Consider the following 15456-nt stretch of genomic DNA (forward strand, 5'->3'; position numbering starts at 1 on the left):
TCTGTTTTGTTTTCTACCTAATAAACGATAAAAAGAAATTTTTTCTCCAAAAATATTCGACCCTGAAAAAGTTATTGGAATTTCAGCGAGCATTACTATATTCTAATAAGAAAAGTTCTATGCTCACTGATCTATCTGTGGTGAGTTGGACTTGTTTTGGTTCCTTGCTTCCACTCCTTCTACACTGTGATAGAAACTGACATTCTGGAAACGGTCCGAGTCGATATGCTTTAGCAACATACTCGCGATGTCCATAAACGTGGGTCTTCTGGTCGCCTTATGTCTCCAGGTGTGCTTCATCAGTTCATATAACAACTCTGGACAGTTCTCTGGCCGTTCCATAACTCCTCCTTCGATCACGTACCGCAGAACCTAATGTACGTTAAGAGAGGTTGTGACGATATAAAGAGACTGTAGATTTTTGTACAAATTTCGTATCGTTGTGAACATAATTTTGGTTAGAAATTAAAACACACATACCTGCTCGTTCGATAGACCTTGGTATGGCTGCGATGCAAAAGTCACCATTTCCCATAACACAACTCCATAGCTCCACACATCCGAATAACTGCTAAAAACACCGTCTTTCAAACTTTCTGGTGCCATCCATCTGACTGGCAATAAGCCTTTGCTTCCTTTTCGATAATAGTCCCTCTCGTAGATGTCCCTCGTCATTCCAAAGTCTCCCACCTTTACCGTTAAATCTTCCGCAACCATGCAATTCCGAGCGGCCAGATCTCTGTGCACGAATTTCTTCGTAGAGAGGTAGGCCATTCCATCGGCGATTTCAATGGCCATCTGAAGTATCCTGTCTAATTTTGGTGGCGCGTTAATCATGTTCTCGCATGTGCCTGGCCTGTGACTCCTCAAGTACCTCTTCAAGTCGCCGTTCACCATCAACTCCATAATGACCAAGGTTGGTTGCCCACGAGTTACCACGCCAAGAAGCTTGACCACGTGATGAGCGTCGAAACCCCTGCAAAGAAAAGATTCGCATAGTCATATAATTAAACAGCGGATGTTTCTCGACTTTTAATTACATGGAAATCAAAGACGCCAGAGTATATTTTTACTTTCCTGTAGAAAGATAAGCACGAGCACGAGTTATTTTTGCCCTGCAACGTGTTCGGATTATTCATCAACTTACTTCATCACGGATGCTTCGTTGAGAAACTCGATTCTCTCCCGATCAGTGGCGTCCTTGTTCACCGTTTTCACAGCGCACCGTACTTCCGGTTTACCCTTCACGATGTCCTTAGCTATTCCTTCGTAAACCATGCCGAATGTGCCAGTTCCCAACGATTTCAGCATCTCGATCTTTTCTCTTGGTACCTCCCACTCGTCCAACACATACGGAGTGCTCACGTACTCCGGATTCACGGTTGCGATCAACGTCACATTAGGAACGTTCCTTAAGAACTTTCGTTTACAAACGTAGAACGAGACGAAGCTAACGATCGCGATGACCGCGCAAAATAACAGCCAGAATATCACCCAGAAAGTACTTAGGGTGTTTCTCTCCTCGATGTAGAAGTATTTTACGTGCGTATAGGCGCCATAGCCGGCAAGACTCGTCGCTCGAACTTTCACGGAATAGTTTCCGGCGGGAAGCTCTTTAAGGACGTACGAGTTGCCTGCCTTTGTGAAGTCCCGCCTCGTGATGCACACCACGGTCGGTTTGTACTGAAACAGGATAATCTTTTGTTCACAGAATTGTTGCAAAATTCGAAACCCGATACTGTGAACAAAGTTTGACAGGATGAACCAATAGAAGTTAAGTAGACGTGAATTCCACTCACGTTTTGTATGTCAACCCTCTTGTACTCGATCTGATAGGTGATGATCAGACCGTTGGGCTGAGGTGGCTCATCCCACTGCAGAGTAACCATGGTGAGACTGTTATTCTCGCCGGATATGCTCATCTTGAAGGTGTTGGGAGGAATGTTATCGGCACTTTCCAGGGGTAACGTGCGATAGGTTCTCATACTTTTGGTGGAGCATTTCTTGTAAGTGTCGTTCATTTCTTGCGCTCTGCAAGCCTGCACCTCGATGTTATAAGCGGCAAAGTGGCGTAGGTTTTTCATTACGAAGGAGAGATTCATGCTGGGCACCAATTGCTCGAACACTATGTACGTCCCGTTCTCGATCTTTTCCATTACAGGCTGTGAATATAAAAGTGGAAAGGTTAGGAAGATGAATTTGAAAAGGACATGGAAGGGACTTAACTCCTTCGAACTGACCGACATTAGCGATGTATCACTTAAGAAAGCGAGAATCAAGCGACTATAAATGCAATTTTGCAACAGGGACGTACAAAACTCGATATCACGTTGGCTAAACGTATGGAAACGCTATAAATACTTTTCGATGAAATTGAGCGATGCTTTACCTGATCTCGATCCAACGATTTCGTTTTCCTGGATAGAATGAACGACATCTCCGAAACGTCGCGCTTCTTCTTCGGTTTTCGTTTTATATAGACCTGGTTGTGTAAAGCGTCTTCGAATTCGATCGCGCTGGACGCTTCTTTCTCTCGAAGAGACTGATCGGTTTCTCGATCAGGACATTCGCAGGTGCCAGTTTCAGGTATCATTTGCTCTTTCTCTTCCTCTATTCGTTTCCTCTCCTCCTCTGCGAGCGCCTTCTTATCTGTCAGCATCAGAGCTAAGCATGCAACACATTTTAATTATCGTTAGATCTACCTGATTTCTTTTTTACTCAAGTAAAAAATCAATTCAAGTATTAATGTTAAATATTATCGATCAAATATTAATTCTTTCCTTATCGAATCGTTTATACAATCGCAACAAGCTCTGCCCCGGAATATTACGAGCTTGCGCGAATCGAACACATTCCCGTATCCGTGCATATCACATTTACAAATGTCAAGGGATTGATAAAATTAATAAAATTGATCGCATAATCGATGTACTCACGTTCCTCGCAATAATTTCTCTGATCGATGAAATTAGGGTCGTCCGGCTCCCATCGTCCAAAGATCCGATAGTGCGTTAGGTTTCCGTTCTTGTGAAGAGGTGGCAGCCAGGACATGATCAGCTCGCTGCTCGAATTACTCCAAGTCATAAGGGACCTGGGTGAGCTAGGAGCTTCCGGCATCGTTCTGAAGTATGTTAGGTTGCTCTGGGCTCCGGACCTTTCCGTGGCAATAGTGTAAGTCTTCACGTAATAAGCGTACTGCGTGTATGGCTTCAGCTGAGACAAGTAATGCGTATGTACGTTCTTCTCCTGTCGGCCAGACCCAAACTTGGATCCTTCCATCAGGGTGGTATTTGTACTTGCGGATACATCATCGACCTTCCAACCATCTCCACCACACGCGTCTCTACCATCGTACATCGTTACGTTCATGTTGGGTGCCTCGATAAAATATACCACGTATCCAAGAAGAGACCTGGCGTCGTGGTGAATAAACGGTTCCCACTCGATCACCGCACCCCACGGTGACTTCTTACCAACCCTGGTCCTCAGTTCGGTTACGTTACAAGCAACTTTGTCGCCGTTGCTATTAGGCGCCACCTCGTAATCCGTAAAAGGTCGTAAACCCGCCTTCTCTCGAAGCATCTCGATTTTGTACAAACACAGTTTCGGATTTAGATGAAAGAAGATCTTTCCTATGCCACCTTTCGACAGGATTTTAATATCTTTGTGCAAACTCCAGTCCCAGAGTTCCTGTAGATTTTGGTTGTCCATTACCAATAACGAGTATTTTGAGTTATCGATGTCGTTTCCGCGTATCACTCGCAGGTTCTTCAGGAAGTTGAGAGATATCAATGGGAAGCTACGCACGATCTTCAAGTAGCCGTCGATCTCTTCTATGGTGCTCAGACTGTCTTCCAGCTCTTTCACGATATTTTTCCCACCTCGAATCTGGATCTCTAAACTGCCGGTGATGTGAGTGCATCCACGAAGTTTCTGCGCCGAGGCGATGCTGTCCACGTTCGCTCCGGCACACTCTTTCTGACAGGGTCCCTCGCATTTTTTACACGACACTTTGCCATTTGATTCTTCGTCCATGTAGCCCGGTGGACACTCCATTACGCAGCTTCCATTGAACGATTTGTACGGGTAGTTCTTCACGTTGAACACTTCCCGTGGTTTCTGCATTCCAAGGCACCTCTCCTCGTTGATGCATCGATGGTTCATGAATTCCAAGGTACCGTTAGGGCACTGTTCCCTGCACTCGTTGTTGTCGGTTACCACGTCTTTGCAGACGACGCAGTCGCGATTCGTCGGGCCAGTGCACGTGCCTAGACACGACGGATGGCAACACGTTCCGGACTCGTCGCATGCGTTGTTCTCGCACTTTCGATCGCAGACTGAAACGAACAAATTAGAACGCCAATGATACTAACAACGCGTACTATCCATGACGTTGTACGAAGGTGTTCTCATCTCTACTGTCCTACGATTCCACATAGCATCTTCGACCTAAGCGTTTTCCTTATTTTCCCTCGTCCACCTAATTGACCAACGCGCTATTCCCGAGACTTCTACCGGTAAAATTAGCGATTCAACGATCGAAGATATATATCTTATAAATCCCTCTGTCTTCTGTGTCTTTTAAATCCTACCTCGTTCCAGAGAGTTCGCCTTCACTCGATAAGGTAGCTGTTAAGAGAAGCATCAAGGAGACACTGTCCGATGTTTGATATATAAGTACAAGGTTGAATCTTTTTAACGGATAAAATGGCTGTTTGATGACTACACGTGAAAAAATTCAAGCCACTGTTCCGGGTAAACAACCACACGGATGTAGCCTCGAACGTGCGTCTCACCGGATGAAGTCTTGTCACGTTCTCCGTGGGGACACGTGGCCACGTCTCCAACTTTCCCTGTAATTTTTGCGAAAGGGGCCGCTTCTCGCTAACGAACAGCCTACGATACGATCGATAAACGCGAAACACATCGAAAGTTCGCCAAAAAAAAAAGAGTGAAATGTAAAAAAGAAAAACGGAAGAAAAGAAAAACATTTCGTAGGCCCTTGAGAAATTATCCAAAAATAAGCTTCTCATAAATCGACGTGAAACACTCGAGCTACCGTGGAACTGAACGACTATCGGCGTTCTATGAAAAGTTCAAGCGGCACGCGATTGCTAGTACAACGATGTTTAGCGCATTCCTGTCAGTTTTTACCCGCGCAAAGATCCGTTGAGTGTAATTTAGAGTCGTAGCGCCCACGGGTGAGCCGCCTACGGTGGCCAACGTGTCGCGCCGCCGCCAATTTCTCGTCGCCCCTTTCCTCGCGGCCAGACAGCCTCCATTTTCCACAAGGCCAGCGAATAATCGGATAATTTCGGAAGGAAGGAACGAACGGGGCGGGAGCGTGATCGAGAATGGGTCGTCGTCATGCGTGGGAGCGGCAGCCGTCGAAGATAGCTGGAAACGTGCGTGTCCTTTCATCTTCCACTCGGACAACGCGGCCGATCAACATCGGGAATTTCCCCTGCGACATCGCCGCGTTACGAATTAACATCGGCTGACAGGGAATTTCCAACTTTCGTTCTACCTGGCGCGCGATTTCTCTACTTTGTCGAGAAACGATATTTTCAGATGAAACGGTGGCTGTCATGCTTCGAGACTGGAATCGATTTCTAGCGAAACTGAGAAAGTAGCGTCCGTCTGGAACACCTAAGCTTCGACATGACGAAGTTCGATCTTGAACTTTGCACGAAATAATTAAACTTATCGTATATAACGTTAGTTTCGATATAATAAACAGAAGATATGGACAGAGTAGCTTAGATTCGACAAGACGATACAGCGAAAACGAGAAAATGTTTGGAGAATCGATAAGTTCCTATTATACATGAACTGTGGCTTCCCTTGATGCGTTCAGACGGTTGTAGTTCTATCGAAATTTCTTATTTGCATAAACGAAAATTGCTAGAATTGACGATATACTAGAGCTTCCCTTTTACCCGGTCTCCTTTTCATCTGCCACGTTATTATCTGTAACGTATTCATCCTACGTCGAATTTAGCATAAAACAAAATTTAATCTAAAAAAAAAAGTTGGTCTTGATATTACACGACGCATAAACTTTCGTGCAACTAAACGTGCCTTTTACCATATACCATACCAAATGGAATTCTCCTCTGAATATTTCGTTCCAAATTTTACCTTGTTTTATAAACTCTGCTCTATCACAAAAAGACCGATCGAGAGAGAGAGACAGACAGACAGACAGACAGACAGACAGAGTCTACTATTATATTTCATGCGAAATTCATAATTCCAGAGAGAAAAACAATTACTTTGTTGGCAGTGTTGCTGGTTCCAACACAAGTATTCATCCGACTTGGTCTGTCTTTGCGGACAGTGCTTCTCGCACACTGGGCATCCATTTCTCGGATTGTTCCCCTGTGAACAGAAATACAGGAAAAATCAATATTGAAATATTCAAGCGATCCATCAAAATATTTCCTAGCCATTTTTGAACCTAGTTTTTCCTCTGTAACATCGACGACGTATTACTAGTCTATTAATACCTTATCGATGGATTGCTTTTACCGTGAACGATGATTTCACAAAAAACTTGTTGTTTAATTATTATTTCACTATGACGATTGCTCGCAGGACACGCGGTGTCGTGGCCCAATTGTTGAAATTTCTAAAATCGTTGAAATCGTAAAAATTTCAATACGGCGAACGTTTGGAAACACGTGGTACTCCAAGGACGAAAATCGCGCACGAAGGGGAGAGTTTACCACCTTGTTAGCTACACGCCGCGCCGGCCAAGAGAATTCCTTAACTTCCGTGGAGGCTGTGGAGTGCTAAAGGTTGGATCGATACGTCTGGCGCCTTCCATTATTTATTTTTATCGCCGTTATGCTATTTTTCCGGCTTCAGCGAAACTTTTAGTTTCATACACTTCGCGATACATCTCTTCTGTACGTGCCCTTTGTTTTAGCGCCGTTCTTAAAGAGTTGCGATTTTTCTTCAGTGTCTAAGCCGAAAATCTCGCGGCGAAACTTTCGTTTTACGTTTGCTCGCGTTGTAAAAGTGCTAAAAGTTTACCATCTCGATTACCGATCTTCTCTTCTCTTCTAATTTTTCACAACTTAGACAAGAAAACGTTGAAATTGATGGGCTAGTAATCATAGCGGTGTAAGTGGATGCAACATTTCTCATAAAACACGTTCTTTATTCAACGTTATAAAAAGTTCGCTATAATATAATGCATAAGGGAATAAAGATATAACTTAATCGATCACGAAGTTAAAGGGATGATAGCTTTAAAAGTTGAAACAGGTGACTGAAACAAATTCTACAAATTTTGACACGCGCCACTGCGACTTCCCGCCCGTCGATTGTTCAAACGTCGACATCCTGTAAACACGAAGCTCATTTCCTGTTCTCGTACCATCGACGGAATCAAGCAATACGAATAAACATGGTATTCGGGTAAAAGTTCGTAAAAAATTAGTATCCTGTCGAAAAATTCGACTGCTGTCTGAAAACGATATTTCACGCTATATTCGACATCCGAATCGAACGATTCCAAAAGTACCGCGAAAATCGGAGAATGCCAGAACCCCAAAGCTGTCTGAACGAGTTAATCGACGTGAAATGTTAGAGTAACGCGTGGTTAATCCGACCGATTCGGCAATGTGAACAAAAATCCGCAATGTGAAAAGAAATTTCCGTTCGAATGAAAATTTCAATATTTGTTAAAATTTAAATTCGAAATTACAATTTCAAGATTGAATAACGAGTTTTTCCTAGCGATCAAACGATGCAATTGGGTGTACGGTACTCTCGACGATCGCGCCTCGTTGAAAGCTCGAAACTTTGCGACGAACCCTCGACCCTCGACCCTCGCGACACGCTCGAATTTTTTAGCGCGCCAGCCGGAAACTAATTAACCCTCTGACCCGGTCACGTTCTATCGATCACCCTTGCGACCCGTTGCTGCGACGAGCTACCATCCTATCGGCCGGACTCGAGAAATGAGATATTTATCGGGATTGTCGTGGCACGGGGGTTACGAAGATCAACGAAACAAACCGGTATCTTACTACGACTTTGAAATAGTGAATGGACATAGTGATTTTCGGCTACCGTTTAATCGAATCACAAGGACAATTTTCGTACGATAATAAAATCCGCCATCTTCGTTGGTAATTCGGTTACCAATTACTTGCGTTATTTTCTGTTCGTAGAAAAATTGTGTGTTATGTATTAGGCGTGTAAATTATTTCGGTGCTTTTACATTTGCAAATATACCGATAGTTTTAATCCTTTGAGCGCTGCGTTGTCCGACGTTAAGCGCGCGCCGTGGACTGCACTCTCTTTACGAAGAAACACACCGTGGGCTGCGTATTTTTTACGAAAGAGCGCAAGTTGAGCGGACTGAATTTTCATCGCAAAATATATCGATTGTAATTAAAATAAATGATGCAGTGACCCGAAAAGCCTTAATAACCATTTATTTCATCGAGCAATAATAACACGAAGAATATAAAAGCTTGAAAATTTATTTTTTTTATTGAAAATTTAATAATTTTGTATTGTATGGTAAAGCCGGCTTCAATACATAAGCCAATGTTACATTTTTTGTATTCGTAACGCGAATCAGTCCTGCGATTATGTTTAGTGCAAACAGCGCATCTTCGTCGTGAACAATGTTTATTATTTTCTTTAGTTGTGCAGGATGTAGGAAAATGCCTCTTCGTTAACAGAAATGGAAGGTCGTCCGAATGAATCTTCCTTCTTTAGCCTCTACTCAGCGTGGTAGGTATTTTTGCAAAATATCTTTTACGAGAGGCAGATGAAAATTTTCAAATGTTCCAGTTTTATTATTAGCATTTTTACAAAGAATGTATGCATTGTATATAGCGAGGTTTAAAAGGTGGAAAAAATATTTTTCATACCATTTTGTGCTTTTTCGAACGCAGCGAAGTGAACTCGAAATCATATCGATTTTATCAACTGCGCCCATCAAGGCATTGCAGTCTGCTACACGCTTTGTTTTTCGCTTTGGTTTGCCAGTTTGATAATTAATTTTTTTTTCTTTTTTTGTTTCAACGAAATCATCAAAATGTCAGGTGGATAACATCCATACGTCTCTTTTATCGCGCCACTTTAGCGCCACTTCTAGCCTAAATTGAATGGTTGTACGAGAACGTATATTGCGTTCATAGCGCTCAAAGGGTTAAAGAGTTCCATCCACGTAATTTCGCACAACTTACAACAAGCTTGCCATCTGCCTGATTTCCAAGGATTCGATTCATTATCTCTTTCGTTGCTACGTACGTTATGTCTTCCAGCCAGATTCTACGATTCTACGAAATTTAAAGAAACGTAATGTATTTATGACGTTGCGATATTCCTCAGTTCTCCAAAGATTGATAGATTCTCCGAAAAGATGCTGACCAGCTGACGCATATCGAATCTTCTCTACAGTTGCAAGATTCAATGATACGGATAATTACCGGCGAAATCGCGGTCACGTTATCAAGCAAGTCGGGAAAAAATAGAGATAGAGGAAAAGAGATTGACGCGTGACCGTTGGACAGATTTATCTCGCGGAAGCGGCGGGCACGCGACGCGTCATGTATGACGCGTTAGCGTCGCAGGAATCAATAAAGAGCGTCGAAAGAACGCTCGACCGCGGACGAAACGACGTTGCGTTGCGTTGCGTTTCCATTAGCGGACAATGAAAGTTTAAATAAAAGTTGCCGATGGAAAAGAGTCGCCGTCAAGCTTGTGAGCTCCACTGGTACGACTCGCCCTTTTTATTACAACGACTCGCCACCCCGTTCGATCCATACGTCCACCCTCGTCGTTCTGGTCGTTGGTCGCCAGAGAAATAATTCAGAACGTATCGCGCGGCAATTAGCGACGGGATTTCCATGTCTCTGATCTATTCCCTTTCCAACGCTTTTTTTTCTACGGCTGTACTTTATCGAGTAGCCCTGCGTCGCTTACGATTTCCAAACTCACCAGAGACATCGACGAGTCGAAATTTTACAGGGCAAAGCGGAAATAAAACGTCACGTACTCGACTGATCTAGCGATCGTGTCGTGCAATATAACGTGATCCAACGTTAGTAGAAGTATCGGTTGTTCGTTGAACATCTTCGTCGGTTAATGGTAATTTTCGGTGTGTTTCCTTCAAGTTACAGGTTGTAGATTCGAAATTTGTATGATATGCAAAGATACACAGGGTATCCAGTTACAAACGAAAGGTGCAAATTATTGGAAAACTATACACCGTGGGGAAAAAATAATTCAGACACGAATTGGATGATTTCAAAGGGCAAATAAACTGGTTGTAATCGATTCGTTTCTACGTGGCCAGGTAATACAGGTTCTTTTAATAGAATCATGTAGTTTCAAATACAGTAAACGTTCCCTGGAAAATTGGTATATACTTTCATTTGTTAGATTTAACGTATAAAAGACAAGGAACGGCGAGAGGTGGAGTTCTTAGGTTCGCGTCGTCTTTGTCTTCCATACGTTAACTTTGACAAAGTAAAGATAGAATATTTGCTAAGCTCTTAGACATAAACAAGTTGAATTTTCTTTTTGGGGAGAGGACCGAGACGGATCGATTTACTGTATTAAAAATATTATGATCTCGTTTTAAAAAATGTAAATGTCACGTAAACATTGATGTCAGTTTCATATAACTTGTAGCTAGGCATCTTCCAAAAAGGCTAATTAAAAAGCTAATTGTACGAAATTATGCCCTTCTGAACCCATTCGCTTTTTGTCTGAATCGCTTTTTCATACAGTTTATAATTTTCCAATAATTTGCATATTTTGTTTCCTACGTAACCGGAAACTCTGTATAAAATATTGGAACATAGCACTCGTAATAATATTTAACGAGTAAATGTTCATTTAGATTCTATCTCTTTGCATACGTTATTAAAAACTGACTTTGCATAAACATCTATCGGTCATATTAATCATATTGAATTAAATGTCAGAAAACAGACACTTTCGTGCAAAGGAAAATACTAGACGCTGCACATTTATCATATAGCGTGAATTTATTACAAGAGCAAGGAATGCTACGGTAGAAATAGTAAAACGCAAGAAATAGTTAATTTTATGACAAGAAGGTTTGCTCTGGGAAACAACTATTTCCTACAAAAATTATTTTATTTTACAAGGAGAGTATCAGAATTGAAAAATTATTTAGAATTTGAATCGTACGATATTAACGTAAGAGAAATGATGATATTTGAATAATGGAACGCTTGAGTACCAAGTGTTCGAATAACAGAAACGCTTCTCCGTTTAAAAACAAAGTCACAGTTTCTAATTATTTTATGCATAATATGAAACAAGACCACAGGTTTGTTATTACACCAGAGAATTTTAAACACAGAACTGAAGTTTTCCAAAAATTGACAGAGATACAAGATACTAAAAAATTGTACAGAATTGTTTCGTGAAATCGGCTAGGCTGCTAGGTAGTCGAGCATGAATCGTACGTTACATTTTCTCACAGTTGGCAGACTAACGTGCGCGAAATTCGTTCGTCGTGATCGCGCGACGATAATATCATTATCGTTCTTCTCTCGTCGAATTCACCCACAAACCAGCGAATAACGGCACGCGCCGTTGCTCCGATGAATCCTCTTTGATCGAAACTTCTTCGTAACCGGTGCAAATTGCCAGTAAGAGCGCTAACCGAGTGGAAGTTTTTACCGCGGGATGCGTCGAGAAATGAAAGCTCTTCGAGGCGTTTCGTAATTGTCGATAATCCGAACAAAACTCTCGGGAATCACGAAGGAACACGTTCCTAGAGATTCGAATCTCTTTGTCCGAAAACCGCTCGCTCGAACGAAGCCGATCACACTTCAGACCGGATTTGTCGGAGTCGCCCTTTGCAGCGTACGCTCGCTCGCGCGATCTCGCGAATCTGATAAAAACATAAGTATACGCTTCTCGGAGATTCGGGATAGCCGAAACGAAAAACGAAGTTTCAAATGCTCCGATCGAACGATTCGCGTGTAACGCAAACCATACGTTCTCCAAAGTTGGAAACTAAAACACATGGTGCATGATGTACGTGAGTTGGCAACGTGTATTCCAACCGATAACGAGGCAGGACGACGAGCTCGAGAGACGCGCGTTATATTTTCCGAATTAACGAGTGTTCCAGCTGTCTCCTTCTCGAGAGAGAAAGAGAGAGAGAGAGAGAGAAAGAGAGAGAGATTGCCGTACTACGATTTCTCGATGGAGCGACGTTTTCCGCGTGTTACATGGTCGCTGATAACGTCGAATGGTATTTCTCACCGGCGAAAGTTTGTAACTGCGATCGGTTACTCTCGGCTGTGGCGCGTAAAGCTGCCGCGCGTGACACGGCGGAAAGAAAGGATCGGTTGGCAGGGTTGGATCGACATGACGCAGCGCTTATCCGCTTGCCACTTGCACGGATCGGTGTGCATGTTCCGCATTAAACGCGAATTAACGCATTGTCAGCTGGTTGATGGGGACTGGATTAAAACGCCAGCTTTCATTGTATCTACAGAGGGCGGCAAGCGTGACGAACCGCATTCCATCGCGTTAAATGAGATTTACATTTAAGGAACATTGTATAGGATATTTGCAACACTGTCGACGATTGCGCGTCGAATCGATCGGGTTTCGCAGCATCGAGCCTTTCAAATACGCCGATCCATCGAACTGACGGTGTGCTTTCACGAGTCAGCCTTTAACTCTCGGATACTGGATCTCGATCGTTTTGATCCGATCTTCGCTGCTGTAATATAGCTGCCGCATATCTTGCATTTCATTCTTGTTATCCTCATCTTTACAACGCCTATATTTGAGCATAGTCGAACGCTATGGCACACATGCTTTCGCGAATCAATCTTTAACTATCGGACACTGGATCTGGATCGTTTTGATCCGATGCTCACTGGTGTAATATAGCTACCGCGTATCTTCGATTTCATCTTGTTCTACTCTTGTTTTACAGTGCTATACTCGGCTCTAGTCCAATGCTATTACGTACGTGTTTAATAAATTTGCTACTGGAGTCTACTTTCTTTCGTTGTAGTCGTTGCAGGCATAAAATGGCTATTGAACCAATTTCCTGTTTCTTTCGTTTTATAAGAAAATAGATGTACGATATTTTTCGTTTTATATCATTTTATCGAATTACGTATGATCGATTTTGTTCTATCGAAATAAAGATCACAACGTTCGACAGTATTGGTATTGGTATTACGAAGATTGCCACATACTTTACACATTTCACGTTTATTTCTGCATATTACATACGTTCTCTGTGCATTTTCGAGCCCTTCAATTTTCCACGATTATAATATCAAAATCGGGAATTTAATTGTAACGAATCAAATCATTGCAGTACAAGTTACCGGCGACTTCACGCTTAAAGTACAGCTTGTCGGACATAAACAAATGTGCTGGTATTTCTAAGCGATAGCATACGTCTTAATCTGTAGATGTACGTATATTCTGGGTCATTTCGACTCGATTCAGCTGCTGAAAGGTATAGCCTCGGAGGGTTAACGTTTATTTCAAGAACGTCTGATCGTTTTGAAATTGTAACCGGTTCGGGAACCGGTTTCCGCGGAGGGCTGGATCGGCCGTGGCGCACCAAAACGACTCGGTTCACCTCTTCGTGGACGGCGTGACGATATTATTATCCCGCCAGCAGCGAGGACAGTCGGTCGATCTACGACAGAAATAGTTCATCGCGAACTGTGCCAGCAGTGCGATTCTTTGATTTACGCTGGAACCGTGGGATATTATTGCCCTGCATCGGGCAAAATCGTCGTGGGAACCGTTCACCCGAAAGCAATCGGTGGTGCGCCGCGCGAAAGATTGTCGTCGACGCGTTCGAATCGCGAAACTTGCTCCGTGCAATGTATACCGTTCGTGGCCGGAAAGTTGGCTAGCGGAAGCGATGCAAAGTCCGATTGGTTTATAGAGTAATGGGGCCGTGTTCCGTGACACAATCTTGAAAATAGAACAACCGTACACGCTCGATTCCGTTTTTATACGACTTCGATCTAACGTGGTTAGAGAAACTGCAATTCTGTTTTTACGTGATCTAATTCAACTCTTTCAGATTTCATGGTGCGTATATGCAACATTGTACTCTGACAAATGATCGCTGTTTTAAGCGAGTCATTCGTTAAGAAAGGTAACAGAAAATTTCCGTAACTGTGGAACAAAGAGCTAATAAATTAATTCCAATTAGATCGACTGTCGTTCTTGCAAATACCAGTACGATATAAATATGAATTTATTTCTAACAGGAGCGATAAGATGTGTTAAAAAATAGGAGATCCGTAAACAAGGAAACGGTTATGCTGGAGAGATTAGCAAACTTGAATGACGATTTAATTTGTTTCCCAGGTTGATTATTAAAGATGCATTTGTTTCCTGCAAAATTGCTACTCATTTTAGCGCATTACGATCTTTCTCGCAGAAACCTAGGAAAATTATTAATTATTGCCGAAATAACCAAAGCCAAAAAACAGTTTCTCCCGATAAAGTTAATCTAACACGGTCCGAACCGAACTTTTTTTGAAAAAGTCCATTTAAATTTCATCTTTTGTACTCTTGAACAATTTTGCTGATATTTTTCAGGGACAATGCACTCTGATTTTGCTATATATTTTTCGTAGAATAGAATCGAAAACGATATCGTAGACCAGGATTATTTTTTTTTTTTTTTAAAGGAGCCGCGATCGCACAGGTTTGCGTAACAGAATTATGGGGCTGTGAAAATGTTTGCAGCTGTTTACACACCAGTGAGATGAAAAATGTCAGTCATTCGTCAACAAACGATAAAAAAGAATTCGTCCAGTTATCAGTCGACATAGATACAAAACATCGACCTTCTAAAAAATAAACTTTTGCTTGGAACTAGGATAGAATTACCGACAATTCCTAAAAATCTCTTAAACGTACTTGTCAGATTTTAGACTACGCGTCTACGAAAAACGATCAAGATGTTCTGTCACTTATATCAAATATTCAGCCGAGATTAAATTGCTTATGTAACGACAAGACAGCAGATTTATCTCAGCAAAATGTAAATTTAGCTTTGGTGATAAAATTGTAAATATAACTGAGAATCGTTTAAAATTAAACTTCTCTGATTATAGCTCCAACTATATACGGAACGACGAAGATTCTTCAAGACTTAATAACCAAAGAGCTATCGTTTATTTACAAAGATGTAATAATTAACGAGCAACGCGGTTTTGTTACTGGCCGATCCACTTTAACTAATCTGATTGAGTACCATCGCTACCTAGTGGATTGCATTGAGAAGGGCTTCCAAGTTGATGACGTATACACTGACTTTAACAAAGCTATCGACTTCATAAATTATTCCGTACTCTACTTATTCTTTGTCTGACAAAATCCAAATTATCAACTTGGCGAATATCTATTTTAGAGAAACTCAAAGTACATCCAGAGTTTCTCAGGACC

At 42.1% G+C, this 15456-nt stretch overlaps 1 protein-coding gene and 1 long non-coding RNA gene across 9 annotated transcripts in view; one reads left to right on the forward strand and one right to left on the reverse strand.

Moving 5' to 3' along the window:
* LOC117151826 overlaps nucleotides 1–15456 on the forward strand; it is a 133831-nt gene that overhangs the window by 56090 nt on the left and 62285 nt on the right. The window lies entirely within an intron of this gene.
* LOC100748223 (insulin-like peptide receptor) overlaps nucleotides 1–15456 on the reverse strand; it is a 116579-nt gene that overhangs the window by 6086 nt on the left and 95037 nt on the right. For all 5 annotated transcript variants that reach the window (XR_002946946.2, XM_024368557.2, XM_024368556.2 and 2 more), the window contains 7 exons: nucleotides 6276–6381; nucleotides 2937–4337; nucleotides 2390–2664; nucleotides 1800–2162; nucleotides 1148–1683; nucleotides 481–976; nucleotides 128–372 (listed from right to left, as the gene is read on the reverse strand). Coding sequence is in view for 4 of the 5 variants with exons in the window: in XM_024368557.2 (XP_024224325.1) it covers nucleotides 128–372; nucleotides 481–976; nucleotides 1148–1683; nucleotides 1800–2162; nucleotides 2390–2664; nucleotides 2937–4337; nucleotides 6276–6381 (3422 nt within the window). In the remaining variant the exon portion in view is untranslated. The remainder of the gene's footprint in view (nucleotides 1–127; nucleotides 373–480; nucleotides 977–1147; nucleotides 1684–1799; nucleotides 2163–2389; nucleotides 2665–2936; nucleotides 4338–6275; nucleotides 6382–15456) is intronic.

The sequence above is a fragment of the Bombus impatiens genome, unplaced genomic scaffold (genome assembly GCF_000188095.3).
Source record: "Bombus impatiens unplaced genomic scaffold, BIMP_2.2 scf_0463, whole genome shotgun sequence".
Taxonomy (NCBI): domain Eukaryota; kingdom Metazoa; phylum Arthropoda; class Insecta; order Hymenoptera; family Apidae; genus Bombus; species Bombus impatiens.